This window comes from Scyliorhinus canicula, chromosome 13 (assembly GCF_902713615.1).
Source record: "Scyliorhinus canicula chromosome 13, sScyCan1.1, whole genome shotgun sequence".
Lineage (NCBI taxonomy): Eukaryota > Metazoa > Chordata > Chondrichthyes > Carcharhiniformes > Scyliorhinidae > Scyliorhinus > Scyliorhinus canicula.
In genome coordinates this window covers 31,152,809-31,175,234 of record NC_052158.1, presented here as the reverse complement: position 1 = coordinate 31,175,234, position 22,426 = coordinate 31,152,809, and the positions used below count along the sequence as shown (strand labels likewise).

The 22,426-nt window shown below is 46.1% G+C and overlaps 1 protein-coding gene across 1 annotated transcript in view; it reads left to right on the top strand.

The window, feature by feature from the left end:
• Nucleotides 1-869: 869 nt before the first annotated feature.
• The window catches only part of LOC119975537, a 34,744-nt gene continuing 13,187 nt past the window's right edge, over nucleotides 870-22,426 (top strand). Inside the window, exons 1-8 of the mRNA XM_038815329.1 lie at nucleotides 870-1,053; nucleotides 7,077-7,427; nucleotides 8,790-8,918; nucleotides 9,173-9,194; nucleotides 9,302-9,336; nucleotides 15,819-15,856; nucleotides 19,441-19,544; nucleotides 21,382-21,502. Coding sequence (XP_038671257.1) covers nucleotides 1,011-1,053; nucleotides 7,077-7,427; nucleotides 8,790-8,918; nucleotides 9,173-9,194; nucleotides 9,302-9,336; nucleotides 15,819-15,856; nucleotides 19,441-19,544; nucleotides 21,382-21,502 — 843 coding nt within the window. The 5' untranslated portion in view covers nucleotides 870-1,010. The remainder of the gene's footprint in view (nucleotides 1,054-7,076; nucleotides 7,428-8,789; nucleotides 8,919-9,172; nucleotides 9,195-9,301; nucleotides 9,337-15,818; nucleotides 15,857-19,440; nucleotides 19,545-21,381; nucleotides 21,503-22,426) is intronic.

Genomic DNA, 22,426 nt, shown 5'->3' with positions numbered 1-22,426 from the left:
TGTTGTCACTTCCTTTGTAAAATCCCTCGAACCAGATCCCTCTGCTTCGCCATCCCTGCATGAACTGGAGCTGTTCCCCTCCAGTCATCACCCCCCCCCCCACCCCCTCCTGCATTTTCCATTTATCTCGATCAATTTAGGTCTGCCGCGTCCTTTCTTGCCTATTCACCAGTCTGCTTATGTTGTCCTGGAGTCAGCTAACAGTGCCCTTTACTCGTCAGCAGTTCGCTGTGAATCGTGCGCACACTTTGAAACTGTATTCCCTGAACTCGAGCCGAATGCTTTTCTAGGGACCACAGAATCCCTACAGTGCAGCAAGCGGCCATTTGAAGTCTGCTCTGACCCTCCGAATGAACACCTTACCCAGGACCACTTCAGTACCCTATTCCCATAACCTCCCCTCACCTGCACATCCCTGGATATCGGGGGACAATTTTACCATGGCCAATCCACATAATCTACACGTCTTTGGACTGTGGGAGGAAATCAGTGCACCGAAGAAAACCCCTGCTGACAACGGGAGAACGGACAAGATCCACACAGTCACCCAAGGCCGGAATTGAATCCGGGCTCTGGCGCAGCAGAGCCACCAAGCCCCGAGAAAGTAAATGGCCCAAACACCAACCCCGAAGAGACATACATTTGCAACCTCACCTCAGTAAAATGGAAAAATACAACACGGCTGCGCCTTTAATCTCTGTCTTCCATCGCTGACCCATCTAAGGACCCAGGTTGCAAGGTGAGGCCAGTCGCACGACTGCGCATGTCTGCTGAGACAATGCATATGCCTGTCTTGTCAGTGAGAGGAGACCATTTGCGTGAAAGGGAGAGAGGAAAATCACTGCGGTTTAACAAGCAAATCGCAAGTCAGTTTTTCTGTGTTTTGCTTTCCATTCCCTCACATCCGTAGCTTGGCTTAAGTTCTTTGTTCCATTGCACTCCTCAAATGCTCCTGTCCGCACACTGCCTGGACGATATTTTATGAAATTATTCGACGATCTGCAGGGAGAATGCATTGGGTTGCAGTTAGCTGGACAGTTGCTATGTTCTCCGGTAAGTAGTTTTTGACTTTGATTTCTGACACATCAGTTTAACAGACGAAAACGTTAGACAATCACCTTGCCTCCGAGGCGCAAATTGGTCTTTAGGTGTGTCTACTAACTAACTTCTCAAAAAAGCACAATTAGGCCTCAAGTAATTGCCTAACGACTCCGACGAAATACCGCATCAATTCATTAGGTATCAATTTCCGAGGGCAATATCCTCCCCATTTAATTCCTTCTTCTGCATTATACACTGAAACATCAGTGGAGCTGGTCCAATCTAATTGTGTCCGATAGTTACTGATCTGGATACCAGGTTGCAGGTTTACTCAATGTTATTTCTATGGTGACATCGCTTGCAACTAAAACCCTCTGATTTTTGGGAACATTCTCATAGACATGAGGTGAGGCAGTCCCGGTTCTGTCTGACGCCTTAGTAATATAATCAATCTCGAATTTATGGACTGGGTCGCTAAAGTTACAGAGAACATTTCGAGATTAGTTATTGAACTGGGATATTTAACTAAAAGGTCAATGATCCAAATGGACAGACAACGTCTACATTGGAAAGGTGAAAGATGAATTAGATAGATCAGTAAGCAATTGTTCAGTCGAGGAAAAGAGTGTTGAGGACAGTAACTGTCTCAGTATATGTATGCAACAGAAAGACAGGGAGAGAGATCGAGAGAGAGAGAGAGGCATAGCTATAGACAGTGGGGAGATAGATTTCTAATCGTGCACAGGTGTGTGAAAGAAAGAGAGAGAGAAAGAGGTAACAATGAGAGGAGTCGTTGATGGAACTTAGAGGCTAAATGTGAGAGATGGATCCTCCCTCTCAAATTTGCAGATGACAAAGTTGGGTGGCAGCGAGAGCTGTGAAGAGGTCGCAGAGATAGTTCATTGTAATTTGGCCAAAACCGAGTGACTGGGCAAATGCATGGCAGATGCAGTATCATTTGGATAAATGTGGCAGCGAAAACAGGATGGGAGATTATTATTTGAATGGCTATAAATTGAGAGAAGTGAGTGTGCAACAAGACCTAGGGCTACAAGTACACCAGTCACTGTAGGCAAACATGCAACAGGCAGCAAACAAAGAACAAATAACAGAGAACAATACAGCACATGAACAGGCCCTTCAGCCCTCCAAGCTGTCCCGGTCATGATACTACCCTTGGCCAAAACGCTCAGCACTTCCTAGAGCCGTATCTTTTTATACCCATCTTTTCCATGGATTTCTCAAAATGCTTATTGAATGCAGTTAATGTATCTACTTCCACAATCTCCCCTGACAGCGCGTTTCAGGGACTCACAACCCTCTTTGTAAACAAAATGCCTCGTACATCTCCTCTAAACGTTGCTCCACAGACTTTAAACTTATGCCTCCTAGAGAATGAAACCATCCCTGGGAAAAAAGTGCCTGTCTATCCGCTCAATCCATGCCCCTTTATTCTTGTAGACCTCTATCACGTCGCCCCTCAACCCCCATCGTTCTATTAAAAACACTCAGTCTATTCAGCATCCCCGCATAGCTGACACCCTTCAGACCATGCAACATCCTGGTAAACCTCCTCTGCACCCTCTCCAAAGCCTCCACACCCTTCTGGTAGCAAAGCGACCTGAATTGTGCACAATATCCCAAGTGATGCCTTACCAGGTTTCTACACAACTGTAGCATGACTTGCCAGTTTTTATGCTCAATGCCCCGTTCAATGAAGGCAAGTATTCCAGATGCTTTCTTGACTACCTTGTCCACTTGTGTTGTCGCTTTCAGAGATATGTGTACCTGTGCAACAGGACCTCTCTGACTTTCAGTTTTCCAAAGAGTTTTGCAATTTATTGTATATTTCCCCTCTGTGTTATACCGACCAAAATGCATTATCTCACATTTGTCCGTATTAAACTCCATTTGCCATTTATCTGCCCAAGTCTCCAACCTATCTATGTCCTCCTGTATCGCCTGACAATCCTCAACACTATCTGCCACTCTAACAGCCTTGCTGTCAGCAGCAAATGGACTAATCAGAAGACAAATATGTTGCCCTTCATAGCAAGATGATTGGAGTACCGGCGCAGAGATGTCTTGCTGGAATTATTAAGGGCCACACATGGAATACTGTGTCCAATTTTGGTCTCCTTATCTGTGGAAGGATGTTCTTGCAATAGATGGAGTGCAGCAAAGGTTTACCCAGACTGATTCCGAGGATGTCGGTACTGACATAAGAGGAGAGATGGAGTACGTTAGGACTTTATTCTGTCGAGTTCAGGAGAATGAGGCAGAATCTCACAGAACCCTATAAAATTCTAACAGGACTAGTAATGGGAGATGCAAGTATGATGTTCCCGATTCCCGTGGAGTACAAAACTAGGAGGCACAGTCTGAAGACAATTTAGGACTGAGATGAGGAGTGATTTCCTCATATTCATCCACATTATAGAAATCTGACATGCATTTTATCACACACTCAGCTTGTCCAAATAATTCGCTACCATAGAAAGTAGTTGCGTTCAAAACATTGTATGTTTTCAAGAAGGGTTTCATCATAGTTCTCAGGGATAAATGTATCAAAGGGTATGAGCGCACGGTGGGATCAGGATATTAAGTTAGATGATCAGCGTTTATCATAATGAATGACAGAAAGTCTCGAAGGGCAGGATGGCCTAATATTCTGCTATTTCCTGTGTTTCTATGTTTCTATGAGTAAGAGGATTTTCTCCCTGATGTCCATAATGTGTAATTGTGTGCCTCCCAGGGCAGTGAATGCATATTTTTAAATATCTTACCGATACGATGGTGGATACCGATGTAAAAGTCGTCAACCTCATCGGGCACCAAGGTGATTCAAAAGCACCTTGACGATAGGGAGTTGATACAGATGTAATGGTATCTTGCCTTATAGTATCGGGGGTATGTAGGTGGTGGCTTTAGTTTTAGAAACAGCCTGCCTCAAAGAGCGATGGCTATAGATTTAAGAGTGGCCTTCAAAATGGAAATAAATACTTCAACGAGAAACACGTGCAGTGACATTGGAAGGAGTAGGGGGTAGGGAGGGGCCGGTAGATGGGGAGATGGGAACAGCGAAATTGTTATTGGAAAAGCCAGCCCAGATACTCAATGACTGAATGGAATCCTCAATGTGGTACGACTCCGGGGTTCAATTATATCTTCAAGATCTTGTCTATGTTGCTGTTTAGACAATCCGAAATTTACAAATATTGTCTATTACTGGTGACAGGTGAGAGGGAGGCAGTGCTGGGAACTTCTGAATAAACGATGAAAGCGACCCATTTTTGTTCACTCGAATGTGTTTTTAGTGATTTAGCTGAATAGCCTTTCTCTGCTTATTGATTTGGGTTACGCACATTCAAACGCTTCTCAAACTTCTGCCTGATCAGTCGTTTAAGAAAAATCACGAAAAATTCTTTAAAAGGTGTTGGCGGTTCCGGAACAGTCACAAAGTGAGGAATCCTCCACGTAAATGAGTAAGAAGTCTTACAACACCAACTTAAAGTCCAAGAGGTTTGTTTGGAATCACTAGCTTTCGAAGTACCGCTCCTTCCTCAGGTGAATGAAGAGGTGGGTTCCAGAAGCATATATATAGACAAAGTCAATGATGCAAGACAATATATTGAGCGCAAGTCTTTGCAGGTAATTAAGTCTTTACAGGTCCAGAAGGAGCACCTGGAGTGAGGAATAATCACAGGTAAAGAGGTGTGAATTGTCTCAAGGCAGGACGGTTGGTAGGATTTCGCAAGCCCAGGCCAGATGGTGGGGGGTGAATGTAATGTGACATGAATCCAAGGTCCCGGTTGAGTCTGTACTCATGTGTGGGGGGGGGGGGGGGGAGGCGGGGGGGGAGGGGGTCATGTTTCGCCTCATTGGAATGACCAGCCTTAATTCAAATATTATCTTTGGACTGGAAATAATCCAATATCACACATTTTTGCATACCTTAAGGTCCTCCACTGATGCAAACATTGGCATGCATTGTCACCATGTTGCTGGGACCAGGAATCTTTTCCTGGCATGAGCTAATACATAGTTACATGGACGTTATGAGCAGGAGGTGGCCATTTGGCCCTTCGAGCCTGCCCTGCCATTCATCGTGATCATGGCTGATCATCCAACATAATCCTGCTTTCCCGCTATAGTCTTTGATCCTAATCTCACCAAGCGCTATATCTAGCAGCCTCTTGAATATATACAATGGTTTAGCATCAACTACTTCCTGTGGTAATGAATTCCTCAGGCTCATCACTCTTTCGGTGAAGAAATATCTCCTGATCTCTGTCCGAAATAGTTTACCCTGAATCCTCAGACTCTGACCCCTGGTTCTGGACGCACCCATCATTGGTAACATCTTCCCAACATCTACCCCAGGGGTGGGCAAACTACAGCCAGCTGGCCGCATGCGGCCCGCCAACGGTCTTTATGCGGCCCATCAAGTCATTAAAAAAAAAAAATTTTAATTTAAAAAAAAAAATTTTTTTTTTTAAGGTTAATGGGGGGCTGTTGGGTTACTTACTGGTATAGGGTGGATACGTTGACTTGAGTAGGATGATCATTGCTCAGCACAACGTCGAGGGCCGAAGGGCCTGTTCTGTGCTGTACTGTTCTATGTTCTATATGAGGCGCCCAGAATCATAACCGGGTGAAGTAATTATTTTGCTTAATATACTATGCGGCCCTTTAAAATTGTGAATTTCTGAATGTGGCCCTTGCACGGAAAAGTTTGCCCACCCCTGATCTACCCTGCCTAGTCTTTTTGGAATTATATTAGTCTCTATGAGATCCCCCACCCCCCCACCCCCCCATTCTTCTGAACTCCAGCGAGAACAATCCTAATCTAGTCAATCTCTCCTCACATGACAGCCCCACCATCCCTGGAATCAGTCTGGTAAACCTTCACTGCACTCCCTCGAGATTAAGAGCATCCTTCCTCAGAAAAGGAGACCAAAACGGCACACAATATTCTAGCTGTGGCCTCACCAAGGCCTTGTATAATTGCAGCAACACATCCGTGCTCCTGTACTCGAAACATCTCGCAATGAAAGCCAACATACCATTAGCCTTCTTTACCGTCTGCTGCACCTGCATGCATATCTTCAGTGACTGGTGCACAAGGACATGCAGGTCGCGCTGCATGCTCCCCTCTACCAATTTACAACCATTCAGGTAGCAATCTGCCTTTCTACTTTTGCTTTCAAAGTGAAAAACCTCACACTTGTCCAAATTATACTGCATCTACCATTTATTGCCCACTCACCCAACCTGTCCAGAACATGCTGTTGGATGCCCGCATCCTCGTCACAATTCACCCTCCCACCCCAACTTGGTATCATCTGCAAACTTTGAGATGTTACATTTTGTTCCGTCATCCAGATCATTAATATATATTGTGAATAGCTGCGGTCCAGGACCAATCCCTGAGGTACCCCACTAGTTACTGTCTGCTAATTCCTACTCTTTTTCCTCTCTGCCAACTAGTTTTCTATCCACCTCAATACACTTTCCCCAATCCCATGGGCTTTAATTTTGCACAATAATCTCTTTTGTGGGCCGTTATCAAACGCATTCTGGAAGTCCAAATATACCACATCGACTGGCTTCCGCTTGTCAACTGTACTGGGCACATCTTTAGAGAATTCCAACAGATTTGGTAAGCATGATTTCCCCTTCATAAATCCATGCTGATTGACGGATCCTGCACTGCTTTCCAAATATTTCGGTATAAAGTCTTTGACAATGGATTCAATTATTTTCCCCACTACTGATGTTAGTCTTACTGGTTTATAATTCCCTGCTTTCTCACTACCTCCCGTTTTGAATATTGGAGTGACATGAGCTAACCTCCAATCTGCAGGGACTGTTCCAGTGTTTAGAGAATCCCGGAAGTAGATCTTCCGATTTTAGAACGATTCCTCCTCCAGTCAAAGATTGTCAAATGTTGTGAACAATCTCAATTCCCCAGCGCATCTTAAAACGCTGAAGTGAATCACGTGTTTATACGGAGTCTGTTTGTTCATCTACAGTAATTACTGTTGGAAATATCACAGTCATTCAGAGCCCGCGATTCCTCATCAAAGCCCTGGGACAGACCGCGGACCTGGGCTGTACATATGAAGGTCCCACTGCGGTCGGTAGTTCCAGCTGGCACAAAGGCACCAAGCAGGGGAATGATGTTTCCAACACTACAGCGGAATTCAGGGGTAGGGTTTTCGAGGCAACTCAGGAGGATTTCAGCTACAAGAGAGATGCGTCAATTCGAATCATTAACCTGAAAGCGGAGGACACCGGCTTCTATGTTTGCAAAGTGGAGCTGGTGGAAATCGGTGCAGCCTACGGAGCAGGAACCACCGTGACCGTGAACCGTGACGAAGGAGGTAAGTGTGAGGTGACGGAGTCAATCTTGCGAATTAAGGTACACCGAGTCATGAGAAATAATTCCAGTGACAAACGTCAGTGTAGGTTAATTGCCCAATGGAATCTATATAATCCCCCCAGTGCATCGAATCTGCGCCGACCCTCTGAAAGAGCACCCTACATAGACCCAGTCCGCCCTCCTTACCGATCTTTGGACATGAAAGGACAATTTAGCATGGTCAATTCACCGAACTGGCACGCCTTAGCACTGTGGGTGGAAAGCGGAGCACCCGGAGGAAACTCACGCAGACACGGGGAGAATGTGCAGACTCCATACATTCAGAGTCTTGGAGCTGGAATCGAACCTGGGCTAATGTGAAGCACACGTGCTAAACATAGTGCCAGCGGCCAACTGAACCTTCCAAACTGCGATCTCCAAGATCAGAGACACAATACTGCAGTTACAGTAGGAACAGTAATAAGTGCCCGGTCCAATTGACACAACGCCCGACGTTTAAACTGTTTAGGGATTCCACTTACTGGGTCTAAATCATTTAACCCCTCACTCTAGCTCTGCAGGTGTGCCACATCCACCAGATAACACGGCAGCACTTCATGTAGGCAGCCTCCACTTTCATAATCGGGCGTTTCGGGGTGGTCAATGGGGTAGATAGCCTTGCTAATGACGACTGTAACCCGACCATCATTTTTTTAAAGGTAGACATAAGTTAGACATATATATAATTCTAGTGATGCGTCAGTCAACGTCAATTAACGAATATAGTTATTGTGTGTAAGCTGGGGTCCCGTCATCAGGCCAATGGCGCGGGACATGTCAACATTAGAGCGCCTGTCCAGAATGTAACAGTCTGTTATCAATTCGGCCTCCCTGTCAATAGAGAAGTGCAAATAGGGACAGTTATCGCTCCACGTGCGAACATGAATGGATACATTGCTCGTCATGAGAATGATCGGTCCCCGGGAAGAAAATACGGTGACCACACTGGGCAAAACCAATTTCTGAACGTTTATTTATTGAGAAAGTATGTTTTTTTTTGTTGTGCTTTGCGCTCGTGGATCTCCAGGATGCAGCGAATTCGCTGAGCCCTACTGGAAAAGTGATATCCTGAAGGGAACCCGCAGATTATCCCCCCTCCTCCACGTCCCACATACACAACACTCCAACCCCCCCCCCCCCCCCTCCCCCCTCCCACACACACACATATATACCCTCATAGACCCTCCTCAAACCATCTCAATGATATTGGTGCGACCCTGTGAAGCGTCCTCTAAACAAATTGCCTTATTACAACTTTAAGGATGGGAATATCCCGATCACCGCTCTGCCACATTAACCATTCTGTCCATACGTTTTCATACAGATGCTGCGGGGAACTGCAAAGTCGAGAACAAGTCAAACATTCCATCATATGCCTTTGCGCTGGCGGTGGTGGTGCCTCTCCTGATCATCGCTATAGTGATAGCTGTTGTGAGGCGGCGCCAAAAGTCAGGTAACCAGGCTCACCCTGCGTTGGGCGAATTCTTTGGTAACTGTGCGACAAAGGTGGGCGGAAAAGTGGGGTTTAATCTCCCCTCTCTGTCGCTGAGGTAATTGGACGTTGAACTGGACAGAGCGTGAAATCAGTGGTGCAGCCCACGTCGTCGGCTCGCCCACAGCGAGTGGGTTGGGATAAAGATTAAGAAGCAAATTAAGCCATTTGTTCAGCTCGTTAATGCGTCTGTTCTCACCTTACTTTCCTCACAGCCGCTCGAGAGCTGCCCGCCAGGTAAGCTGCTAACACATAACTACATATTTAATATCAAGAAAGCAATTTTATTGGCCCTTGCTGTTGCTTTGAATGTCTAAATTTACTGATGTTCCCTTTTGCTTCAGGTCTGATCGACTGTGCGCAGAGGTCAAAGGTGCAGGTGTGTTAAGGAAACAGCCACTTTAAATAAACCACACATTGATACTTGGACGTTACGTTGACTTCTAATCCGTAGTTTGGCTATGTCTATTATCTACCATTTGTAATCTGGCACTCCACCAGTAACTGGAGCAAAAAGGCTTAAAGTGACATGGAAAAAAATCCAGGAAGGAAATGTGGAGTTTAATTTTTAACTTACTAAGATGGCAAAATCACCTTGTGCTACACGCCAGTATTTTAATCCCTCTTGAATGCCTTGTTTGAACCTGCCTCCACCACACTTCAAGGTAGTGCATTCCAGACCCCAACCACTCGCATTAGCTTATTTTGAAAATGATTTAAAATCTGTTGATCCTTTGATGAGCAGGTACACTGTCTCTCAATCTACTCTGTCCAGCCCCCTCATGATTTTGAGCATCTTTATCAAATCTTCTCTCAGCCTTCTTCTCACCAAGGAGAACAGTCCTAAACTCTCCAATGTATCCTCATAACTGAAGTTTCTCATCCCTGAAACTATTCTTGTAAACCTCTTCGACTCTCCCTCCAAAACGTTCGCATCCTTTGTTATGGGGGCAGCGATTTCAGAACCCCAAAATGTATCATGGAGTTCAAGCAACCTCTCCCTTTAATGGATTGTTGCTTTTGAAGCACACGGCTTGTTCCCCAGGTGTGGTATTACAATTATGGACACGTGGGGTTTTAAACACAAAACAACGTTTATTCCATGAACTCAAATTAACCTTTTAAAATAAACATTGGATCTCTTAACACCCCTTAATTCAAAGATAAGCCCGAAAAGAATACAACATTAAATAATCCCACAAAATGTTCCTTTAAACGCCCAAAATACTTCACCTTTAACAACAGACATGAGGTTACATTCAATATACTTAGAGTCTTTGGATTTTCAGACATCAACAGACTAGTTCTCTGTTTTCTTCTTGCAGCTTTTTGCAAAACACACAAACATTCCCAGCTTTCTCCTCAAACCGGCTTTCTCCTTTCAAAACAGCTCACAGCAAACCAGCCAGGCACTTTTCAGCTGCTCTCTCTCAAACTGAAACTAAACACTGCAAAATGGCTGAACTAAAAACCCAGCTCCGCCCACACTGGCATCACCAGGAATATGAGCTGCTTAATTTCTTAAAGGTACATTGCTTAAACATCATTTCTTAACGGTACTCTCACATGGCACCTTCCTATAGTGTGGCGTCCAGACCTGTACACAATATTCCAGCTGAGGACTAATTAGTGCCTTATATACTTTCAGCATAACATCCTTCCTCTTGTACTCTACGACCTTATTAATACAGCTCAGAATAGTATATAATTTCATTAAGTCAAGCTGAAGTATTAATGGGCTAATATTATGGCCAGTGATATATTTTTTTAAGATCTTCTCACTCATTTCTATGATGAAATATGTGTATTGTAATTTGCGTTGCAATGTTGAGAACCATGATGTAAGAAAATGGCCCAGACATCACTCTATTCCAAGAAGAGTGTTTGGTGCACCCAAATCAAACAGTTTTGTCCACACATTTAAAGTCAGCGTTTAAACTAGGCATATAATTGACATGTGAACACGCTACCTCTATATTGTACAAACAAAACGGGCGCTGTTTCATTTTTCTTGTATTCATTCATGGGTATATGGACTTCGCATTTATTGTCCATCCCTAATTGTCCTGAAATGCTTGGCGGGCCATTGCAGAGCACATTTCCGAGTTCACCTGCAGTCACATATTGGCCAATCCCAGTAAGCATTTCAGTTTTCCTTCCCTAAAGGGCCATTACAAAGAGAAGAAGGAATATTACAGCACACGAAAAGGCCCTTGGCCCACCAAGCCTGTGGTGATCCAGATTCCTTATTTACATCCACAACGTATTGCCCTGATGATCTGTATCGCTCCATTCCCTGGCCGCTCATGTGCTTCAAGATACGTCTTCAATGTTGCTAGCCTGCCTGCATCCACCACCTCTACTGGCAATGCGCTATAGGCAACCACTGCCCTCTGCGTGCAAAAATTAAATCCCCGGACATCTCCCCTAAACTTTCCCTTCTCATCTAGAACCCGTGCCCCTTGTAATTGCGCCTTCCACCCTGGGAAAAAGCTCTGACTATTCACCCTGTCTGTACCTCTCGTAATTTTGTAGACATCAAACAGATCTACTCTCAGCCTCCGTCTTTCCAACGAAAACAATCCGAGTTTATTCAACCACACCTATTAGCTGACGCCCTCCTGACAATCTTGATTAACCTTCTTTTCACGCTGTCTAAAGATCCCACTTCCTTCTGGTAGCACAGCGACCAGAACTGAATGCAATATTCCAAATGTGGCCGAACTAAAATTTTATACATTTGTAACATGACCTGCTAACACTTTATTCAATGCCCAGACCGATGAAGCCAAGTATGCCATATGTCCTCTTGATCACCTTATCCACCTGCATTGCCACTTTAATCGAACTATGGACCTGAACGACCACATCCCCCTGAATGCCCCTAAGGGTTCTGCCATTTACTGTACAATTCATACCTGAATTTGATCTTCCAAAATACATCACCTCACATTTGTCTAGATTGAACTCCAACTGCCATTTCTCTGCCCAACTCTCTAGTCTATCTATACTCTGCTGTATTCTCTGACAGTCCACCTATCTGAGCATATTCTGCAAACTTACTCATCAGACCATCTACATTTTCCTCCAAATCATTTATATATTTTACAAATAACAGTGATCCCAGCACTGATCCATGTGTGACCACTAATTACAGATCTCCATTCTGAAAAATCCCTCCATGTTATTCTCTGTATCCCAAGCTAGGACTTTTTCCATCAAGCTAGCACACCCCGAATCCATGCTACTTTTTGTACCAGTCTGTCATCAGGGACCTCGTCAAATGCCTTATCAACTCCATGTAAACAACATCTACAGCCTTTCCCTCATCAATTAATTTTGTCACCTCCTCGAAAACACTATCACGTTGGGAACATATTACCCCACACAAAACCATGTTGCCTATCACTAAGAAGTCGATTCTCTTCCAACTGTGAATAAATCCAGTCCATCAGTATCTTCAAAAACAGCTTCCACACGACTGAAGTCAGACTCACCAATCTATAGTTACCTAGAATATCGTGGCTTTCCTTCGGAAACAAAGGGAAAGAATTGGCTATTCTCCTTTGTTCTGGAATTTCGTCTGTGATCTAGGATGATGTAAATGTATCTGTCAAGGCCTCAGCTATTTTCTCTCGCCTCCCACAGTAACCTGGGATATTACCCATCCGGCCCAGTACATTTGTCTACCTTAATGCATTTTAAAATATCAAACAGTTCCTCCTTCATTATGCTGACATGTCACAAACCCATCCCTAACCTCAACATTCGTCGTGTCCCTTGATGAATACTGATGCAAAGTACACAGAAAGGATCTCACCCACTTACTCTGACTCCAAGTATAACTTCCCTCCTTTGTCCTTGTGTGGGGGCACTCTTTCCCTAGCTACCCTCATGCTCCTTGTATATGTATAAAACGTCTTAGGATTTTCCTTGACCCTACTTTCCAATTACATTTCATGGTCCCTTTTAGCCCTCCTAACTCCCCTTTTGAGGTCGTTCCTACTTTTCCTATATTCTTCAAAAACGTTGTCTGTTTTTAGTTGCCCGAACCTAATGAATGCTTCCATTTTTTTGACTTGTGTCACAATTTCCTGTCACCAATGGTTTCCCAATCTTCTCATTCCTAAACTTTATTTTTGCAGGGTCATGCCTGTCCTGAACTCTAATCAACTGCTCTTTAAAAGACTCCCACATATCAAATGCGGATTTACCCGCAAACAGCCACTCACTATCCGCATACTTCAGCTCTTGCCGAATTGTGGTATGGTTGGCTTTCCCCCATATTAGCACCCTCACTCGAAGGCCACACTTGTCCTTATCCATTAGTATTCAAAAACGTACAGAATTCTGATCACTATTCCCAAACTGTTCCCCTACTAAAACATTGATTACCTGACCGGGCCCATTCCCCAATTCCAGGTCCAGTGAGGCCCCCACTCTAGTTGGACTATCAACTGTCTCAAAATACCCTCCTAGACACAGCTAACAAACTGCTCTCCATCCAAACCCTTGGCACAAAAGAGTCCGAGTCAATATATTGTAAATTAAAATTGCCGACCAGAACATATTTTCAGAATCTGACTACATATTTACTCCTCTGTATGTTGCTAGCTGTTGGGAGACCTATGATCCCCCGAACATGTCTTCCCACATCACAACTTTGTTATGTTCCCTAACCAATAATGCAATTCCTTCATCATTTCTGCTGCCTCCTCTGTGTCATATAAAACACCATTATCCCGGAACGTGCTAGTCGCGTCCCTCCTTTAACCATGTCTCCTTATAGCAACAGTCATGATTTCCGACATTAATCCAGGCTCATCCATTTTACCTTTTATTGTTGATGCGTTGAAGTAAACGCATGCTGGACCTCCAACTCAGTTCAGCGACCTTCCACTGCTTGCTGTCCCTCTTAGCTGTATTTTATTAGTCTAAAATTCTTTCCCAGACACCGCACGAGATAGCCTGGTGCGCCGGTTCCCACCTACCTGCCATACTAGTTTAAACTCTCCCGAATCATATTTGCAAACCTCCCGTCCAGGATATTGCTGCCCCTACAGCTTAGGTGCAACCCATTCTTCTTGCACAAGTCCCAATGGAAGGCATCCCAATGGTCCACATATCTGAAGTGCTCCCCGCAACATCAGCTCCTTTGCCACGTGATCAACTCTCGTGTCACTCTGTTCCTCGCCTCACTCACACGTGCTGGGGAGGAATCCTGAAATGACTACCGTAGATGTCCTGTATTTTAGTTTACGACCTAACTCCCTCTAATGTCTTTTCAGGACATTGCTGCACCTCCAGTCATTTGGACAATGGCATCTTGCTGTCTGTCCTCCCGTTTCAGGATGCCCTGTTCTCGCTCAGAGGCATTCATTAACTTGGTACCAGGGAGATAACAAGCCATTCTGGGGTCTCTTTCACGACCGCAGGAGCCCCCATGCTTGCCCTTGAATATTAAAACCCCAGTGCTTGCCCCTCCCCCCCACCTCACGTATAGCATGGCTAGCCGTTGTGCCACAGCTCTGGCTACTGCTGCTGCGGTCACATGATGGGCCACCCCCTCATGGGTATCCAAAACGGAATACTTGTTAGAGAGGGTTTCAGCCACAAGGGGCTCCTGAACTGACTGCCTGCCCCGTCTACACTTCAACCATCTATCCCCCTGAACCTTGGATATGACCTCGTCTCTATAACGTCTATCTATGACGCTTCTGCCATTTCGTTGCTCCTAAGTATCTGCTGCTGCGGCTCAAATCAATCCATTCATTCAGCAAGTGCAGCTGGTTACACTTCCCGCAAATGTAATTGCAAGGGATGCTGTTCGCATCCATAATTGACCACATGTCACAGGCAGAATATCCCACCAACTGTCAGGAGCAACCCTCTATTAAATACGAAATTACTTCAATAGATTGAAACTACTCATGAGGACGTACTCATCAATCAGCGGCCTTCTTAAATCCACACAGAACAGTATTCCTCGCAGGTCTGGTGCACTCTGAAAGAACAGTCTTTCTCCCAGATTTTGGGCGGTTTCAGGAGGAGGGAGGGATAGAAACACTACAGCAATGCAATGTTTGGCGCTATTCCGTTATTTTGCAGTGGGCCCTCCTCAATCTCCTTCCAAGTTGTGGTGACTGCGGCTGATTTTTCCCAGAATCCTCTTAGTACCACCATCAAGTGGACGTTGTTCCTCCTGTTGAGCGCAAGGGTCCTACTCCTCAGTTCCCTCCCAATTGCGGTGACTGCATTGATTTCTCCCTGAATGCTTCTCAGTACTACCCTCTGTTGGAACCGTGTGCGTTTTTGGGACAATGGTTTAATTGTCATCATTCAATTTTTATTTATTGAAATCAAATTTCAGGATCTGCTGAGCTGGGGATTCGACCCTGTGTCCCTAAAGCATTACCCTGGGTCTCTGGACTATTCGTCCAGCGACAAAAACAATCCACTACGCTACTGCCTCCCCATTGCCTCATCACTCTTTTAAAAAGTATTTTCCATTGTCCATCGTGTGAAAACCTATCATGTTTATTATTGCAAAAAAGATAACTGCCGTGGAGCCTTGGAGAGAAAGAGATAACAGAGCTCTGAAGAACTCATCAGGGCTCGATTTCATTCATTACTTTTGTCCAGGATGCTGCCACAGCTGCTGGATTCTTTCAGCATTTTCTGTTTATGTCGCAGATTTTCAGCATCCGCACTATTTTTGCTTTTATATCTATCATTGCATTGTGTTCGACAAATCAGGTTCTGTTACACGTTATAATATTATGTTGCAGTCTATCGTATTGCATTTTATTGTATTGTTTATTCAAATACAATATGTACCTCTGCTTACCCTCTGTTTTACAGAGCCCAATTGTGTCAGCTTCGAGCGCAGCACAAATCAGGTATGTTGGGTTATTCATGTCTTCGCTAAACCTCGTTAATTATTACTCCAGCTAACTTATAATGCAAAAACTCTTCATTAACTGTGCAAAACTAAAACAACAAACAATGAAACGCAGTTTGAGGACTTCAGCTGTTCCTTTTCAGGGTGTAAGTCAGATGCCAACTTGCCACGCAGGCACGGAGCTTGCATTACGGCTCGTCCCAAATCCAATTCTCACGCACAGTGGCGGCAATTTGAAAAACAATAGAAACGGCGACAAAGATGGCAGAATTCCAGAGGCAGTCACTAAGGGGTTGGGGGGCATGGATTTTTTTAGGGTTTCCGAATCCAATCAGCTGTTGTTGTTTTCCTTGGGGCAGAGAAGGCGAAACGGGGGGACCTGATTGAGGAATGCAAAATTATGAGGGACATTAATCGGGTAGATAGGAAGGAACTTTTCTCCTTAAAAGAGGGGGGGTCAATAAACTGGGGGCACAGATTAAAGGTGTGGTAGGAGATTTGGAAGGTATTTGAGGAAAACTCTCTGTGTGGCCAGCCTAGTCCAGCCCATCCATCAAACATGTCTGACAGAGCATCAAGGCAGTTTGTAACATTGCGAACATGTGTTTAATTTGAATAAGTGAACTGAAATATATCACTTTGTGTTCTAACCCATAACGCTATCTACCTTTCAGACATTACTGGCCTTAATGCTATGCCTAGGTGGATTCCCAGGCAGTACATCTGCAGCAATTCCTGCAATGTGTCTTGGGTCCGCTTTGGTGGCTGCCTTGTGCGGCGTCTAGATGTGGTTGCATCCGGGTGCTGCTCAGGTGTCACGGGTGGCGTTGTGCCGTCCTGTTCTGGCCACTGCCCATAAGATGCTCCAGGTACAGGAGGTTGGAGTCTGAACCACTGCGGTGTTCTGGCACCTCCCCTGCGAGAGTCATCAGCACGAGCCCCATCATTTCCTCCTCCCTCGGGGTGACTGGTGACCTCTGTGCTACTCCACGGGATGGGGTGCGAGTGCAACTTATTCCTGTGGTTCCTTCATCACCGGCCGCTGCTAGTCTTGGAATCCCATGCCTGTCCCGACCAGAGTTTCGACACTTGCTGCCATGGAGCACAGGGAGTAAACAAGCTCCCACTGGGACTCTGCCACATCACGCTATGACGGCACCACCATCATCTGGGTCTCTGCCACATCAGCCAAAGTCTGTACCATGTCCCTCTGCATCAGTACCACGTTGGCCAGCGCCAGGGCAATGCCGAGGATTCCCTCAGTCATAGCCTGCTGTGACTGGGCCATGATCTGGAGCACCGCTGCAATGTTCATGGGGCTCTGGTACAAGGCTGCTAGTGATGGGGCAGCCCTGTCCTGGGCCTCAGCCGCCGATGGCACAGTACCCCAGACCGTGAGCATATTGACCCATGGCCAAATTGAACCTTCGCCTCAAGGCCTCCAGCAGGGACACTACCCGTTCAGTGTTGACCTGGGTGGCACACATGGTTGCCACCACCTCCTGCAGGCGGTTGGACTCCTAAAATGGATGGCTGCCATCACCACGTCATGTTGTCCCTGATTCTGTGACAGCATCTCCACTATAGCTCGGACTATCCTTTATAGAAGCCCAAAATCTGCCCGGACAGCAGCTAGTCCCTGGGAGTGGGATGCCCTCGGGGGTCCTACCTCAACCTGATATACCGCTCCTTTGACCATCCACCCCCTCTGGTTTCCTACCTCCATCAGATGTACCGCTGCCCATATATGGTGCACTCCAGATAATTACCCAGGAGCCTCCGAACTAACATGCCCAACCGAGGTGTGTGTCTCTGGGATGATGGAGGGTGTTGGACACAGCTGTGATGGAAAGCCTGTGTCATCCCAGGACTGGTGCTTTGCCGTGTATCAGGCTACGGGTCGAGGGCTCCCATCGTTGTCCGCCTCGTCCTCCTTGTTGCTTTCCTCCTGGTGTTGTGGTTGTCGGAGGGGCGGGTGGCACCAGAGATACGTGTCTCATCGCTAGGAGATCCTGCAAGACACAAGACAAGATGCATTATTGGACCGTGGGTTAGGTTGGTGGGTAGTGATGGTGGAGGGGGCTGGGTGGTGGTGGTGGTGGAAGTGGTGTGGGGGGGCTGGTGGTGGGTGATGCTTTTGGGGGGCGGGTGAGGGTGGGGGTGGCGAAGGGAGCAGTGTGCTCATGTGCTGAGCGGCAATGGAGGTGTTTGCAGGAGTGGCGCCAGGTGCGCGATCGGGAACTACAACCCTGCGGGGTCTCACTTCCTTGACCGATGCTGTCTTCCACCTCAGCGATTGCCCCCTCCACAGGCCTCCTGACCAGATGCAGTGCACTCTGCTCTACTGTGGTAAGGGGCCAGTGGTCCAGCAGTCCCACTCCTGTCTTTTCCCTCTCACGGCCGTTGTGGGCCGACTTCTGCGAGAGGTGGTGGGGAGGGGGGAGACTGCAAATGCACAGTGTTACACAGACAGACGCATGCAGCACAGGCTGTGTTCAGCTGGCGGCCTTGGTGGCCAGGGAACATAGTCATGGCAGCCTGTTTGTGTGCAAGCAGGTGCTGCAGGATGGAATTTCGTGTGCCACTGGATGGAGGAGGGCGAGGGGGGGGGGTGGGCAGTGGGTAGGTGGGTAGGTGTTGCGGGTGTTTGGGGCAGTGGTTAGTGCCAGGTGCAGAGTGCTGTCTGTTTACCGGGGAGGCACTGAGGGCATGCAGTTTCTTGCAGCACTGTTGGCCAGACCTGGTGGTCTTGCCCACTTCACACATAGCGGGCTGGATTCTCCATCCTGCCGTGCCAGATTTCAGGTTCACCCCGCCAGGGGGGTGCTCTGTTTCGCCGGTTGGTCAATGGGGGTTTCCATTCTGGTGTAGCCTCACAGCCGTCGGGAAACCCCCCGGCTGACAGCAAAACGGAGCTTCCCGGCAGCGGAGAATCCAGCCCAGTATCTCCCCCCAGTACCCACGCCCGGTTTACGGCAGCGTGTGGCAACCTCCTTCCCAGTCTGGGCTACAGAGTAGCCTCCCTCTTCTCCATGGCGTGCAGTAGTGTCTCCAGTTCTGCATTGGTGAATATCTAGCCCAGAATGTTCAGTCGATGAGTATATTGAAGACTGAGATGGGGCAGATTATTCAAGGAAAAATCAACGTGCTGCCGAACGTAAACCATGATCTTACTAAATAGGAAGGCATGCGTGCCAGAATGTGTTTCCCTTCCATGGGGCCACGGTTCGTACGTTTGGAGTGTGAATTGCTTGTCAATACATACATTTTTACAACATTCTTACAAACGCAGACTAGTTCCTTATTTATTTTTGTTATAAATTTTATTTAATGCTGCAACTTTGGCGTAATTAAATATATCCAAAAGAGCAGAAATACCTTGTGATGCCGCCTACTTCACTATACCAGGTGTCATACGCAATCTTCTACGCTGTTTCTTGAGAATGCTTGAAGGGTTGAATTATAGATGATTGAGACTGCACAATATGCCTGAGGCTGTGAGAGAGTTGTTGTCTTTGATTCCCAACGTTGTGTCCACTTTGAAATATTCCATCTGTAACTGATACATTTTACACACAATAGAGAGAGGGAGATGATAAGATGCAGTACGCCCAGCTGAATCTGCAGGAGAGCCGCCGAACAGAGCGCTGTCTGAACCAACAAGCTGTGCTATATGCCACGGTCAAGTAAGCAGAACGTCTGCAACTACCCCCAGTGATTGGTCCACCTGATCTTCAATGGTTGATTGGAGGAAGCCGCTATTGAAGACCCAGAGGATTTTTTGTCCTTCCACCTTCCTGAGCAGGATTCATTCACGTGGAGCACAAGTTACGAGAATGTGGATTGTCCAATGTTTCAACACAAGAAACGTTGGTAATAATTTGGACATTGTGGCACATTTGTATAAAATGTATTTGCCCCCTGTGTTAGGCTTTGCTAGCGCATCTGAATAAACACCTTCATAGCTCTTTCAAAATTGATGTCAACAACATAATCACTTTGCTGCCCCACCCCCTCCCCCCTCCCCCCACCCCGCACCACCACCAGCACCAGCACTAACCCCCACCTCCAGGTCGAAGGACCTGGCAGCTGAATGTTTTTTTTTTAACTTTATATTAATTACTGTCCCTGTTAACCAGCTTCGTCGACAAGAGTGTTATCATAACTTAAAACCGCATTTAAAACTTTCATAATAGACGTTATCCCACAGTCGACACATCCTGTTGATTTTACATTTAACTTTTTTTCCCCGAATTAAAATATCTCTTCTATATTAAGTTTAAGAGAAGAGTTACTTCTCCGAGGAATATCTCCCTATTTATGTGACGACGTCGGCACAAGATCAGTGTAACCATGAAGAAATATGTAATTCCTAATGTTTAGGGTAGCCCAGTAGCACAGGTAGATAGCACTGTCGCTTCACAGCACCAGTGTCCCAAATTCGATACCCCGCTGGGTCACTGTCTGAGCGGAGTCTGCACATTCTCCCCGTGTCTGTGTGGGTTTCTTCCGGGTACTCCAGATTCCTTCCACAGGCCAAAGACGTGCAGGTTAAGTGGACTGACCATACTAAATTATCTTAGTGTCCAAAAAGGTTGGGAGCGGTTATTGGGTTATGGGGGTAAGGTGGAATTATGTGGGGGCTTACGTGGGTCTGTGCACACTCGATAGGCCGAATGGCCTCCTTCTGCACTGCATTTTCTATGTTCTGTGTTGAGTTCCATTGAAAGTCCACCAAAGTCAAGGTGGGAAATTGGAGGGGAGGGGGTAGTATCACCCGAAGAAATGTTACCTGTTGCATGTGTAATACAGTTCACTTTGTAGAAGTTTACAATAGGTCACATGTATAGGTTGAAAGGTACGTTTTGGACTGAACTGAGGAAGAACTACTTCCCGCAGAGGGTGGTGAATTTGTGGAACTCGCTGCCCCACAGCTTGGTAGAATCAAAGCCATTAAATGGTTTCAAGAAGGAGGTAGATAAATTTCTGATTATAAAAAATGGGTTAAATGGATATAGGGAACAGGTGGTGTGAAGTCCAGGAAGCGATCCGCCATTACCTGATTGAATGGCAGAGCAGGCTCGAAGTTCCGAATTACCTATCTCTGCTCCGAATTCCTGTACTCTTATGCTCCGAAAGCTCTTCCCATTCAAACACCACCTCAGATGAAAGATAGATGGCAGCCTTTGATATCCAGATGTTACACTTATGGGAAGCCCCAACCCCTCCAAAATAATTTGCCGCCGTTTCATAGAACATAGAACAGTACAGCACAGAACAGGCCCTTCAGCCCTCGATGTTGTACCGAGCAATGATCACCCTACTTAAACCCACGTAACCCGTATACCCGTAACCCAACAATCCCCCCATTAACCTTACACTACGGGCAATTTAGCATGGCCAATCCACCTAACCCGCACATCTTTGGACTTTCTATTTATCATCATTAAAATAAAATCCAGCCTTCATGTTTCTCGGGTGTAAAAATCCAATTTTTACCCCCTCCTTTCCTCCTCTTCCCAGATCTAGCGCCCATACTGTGAAAGCCAAGATGTACCCAATGCTCGCTGCTACCTTGCGACAAAACTATGCAACAAATATGCAACAAACCATAATTGAGCATATCGTCATCTTTTGCTTCAGAGTTGGTCGCTTGAGGAGGAAATTGTGCTGAACTATATAATCATAGAATAGAATAATAGAAACCGAACAGTGTCTTCGGCCTATCGAATCTTCACCGACATTCCAAAAGAGCATCCTACCCGTATCCACTCACTGGTCCACCCTGCCCTATTCCTGTAACCAAACCTGAACACTGAGGCTTAATTTAGCATGGTCAATCTACAGCTTGGGGCTGTGGGAGGAAACAGAAGCACCCAGAGGAAACCCACGCAGACCAGGCGAGATTGCAAATTCCACGCAGATGGTCACCCAAGGACGGAATTGAACCCCGGTGCTGTGAGCCAGTACCACTGTGCTGCCACGCCACACCATCGGTGGGTCATTTTCCATCAATTCTAAATGGATCTACAGCATGTCAGTATCTAGGAGCCACTTACATTGAGATAAAAAAAAAACACTAGGTACTACTTATATTGAGAGAACAAATTAATGCACCACTTACACTGGGACAGAGAATCGAGGGGCCTCAAAACTGAGAGCCAAAATCCAGAGACCACTTTCAACGAGAGAGAAAAATCAAGGGACTATTTACACTGAGCAACTAAACCCAGGGGACACATACACGTATAGACCAAATCCAAGCACAGCTTACACTGAGGCACAGAATGCATAGATCACTTGCATTTAGAGACAGTTCCACAGACCAGTTAAAATGAAACACCAAATCCAGAGACCACATACACTGAGACACCAAATTTAGGGACCACTTACACCGACGGATCAAATCCGGGGGCGACTTAAATTCAGAGACAAAATCCAGAGACCAGCTACACTGAGAGACTGAATTCAAGGACCACTTAGACTGACGGGCAGAATCCAGGGACTACTTACACGGAGGCACGAAACATAGGGACTAATTGCATTGAGACAACTTAAGCTGAGGGGC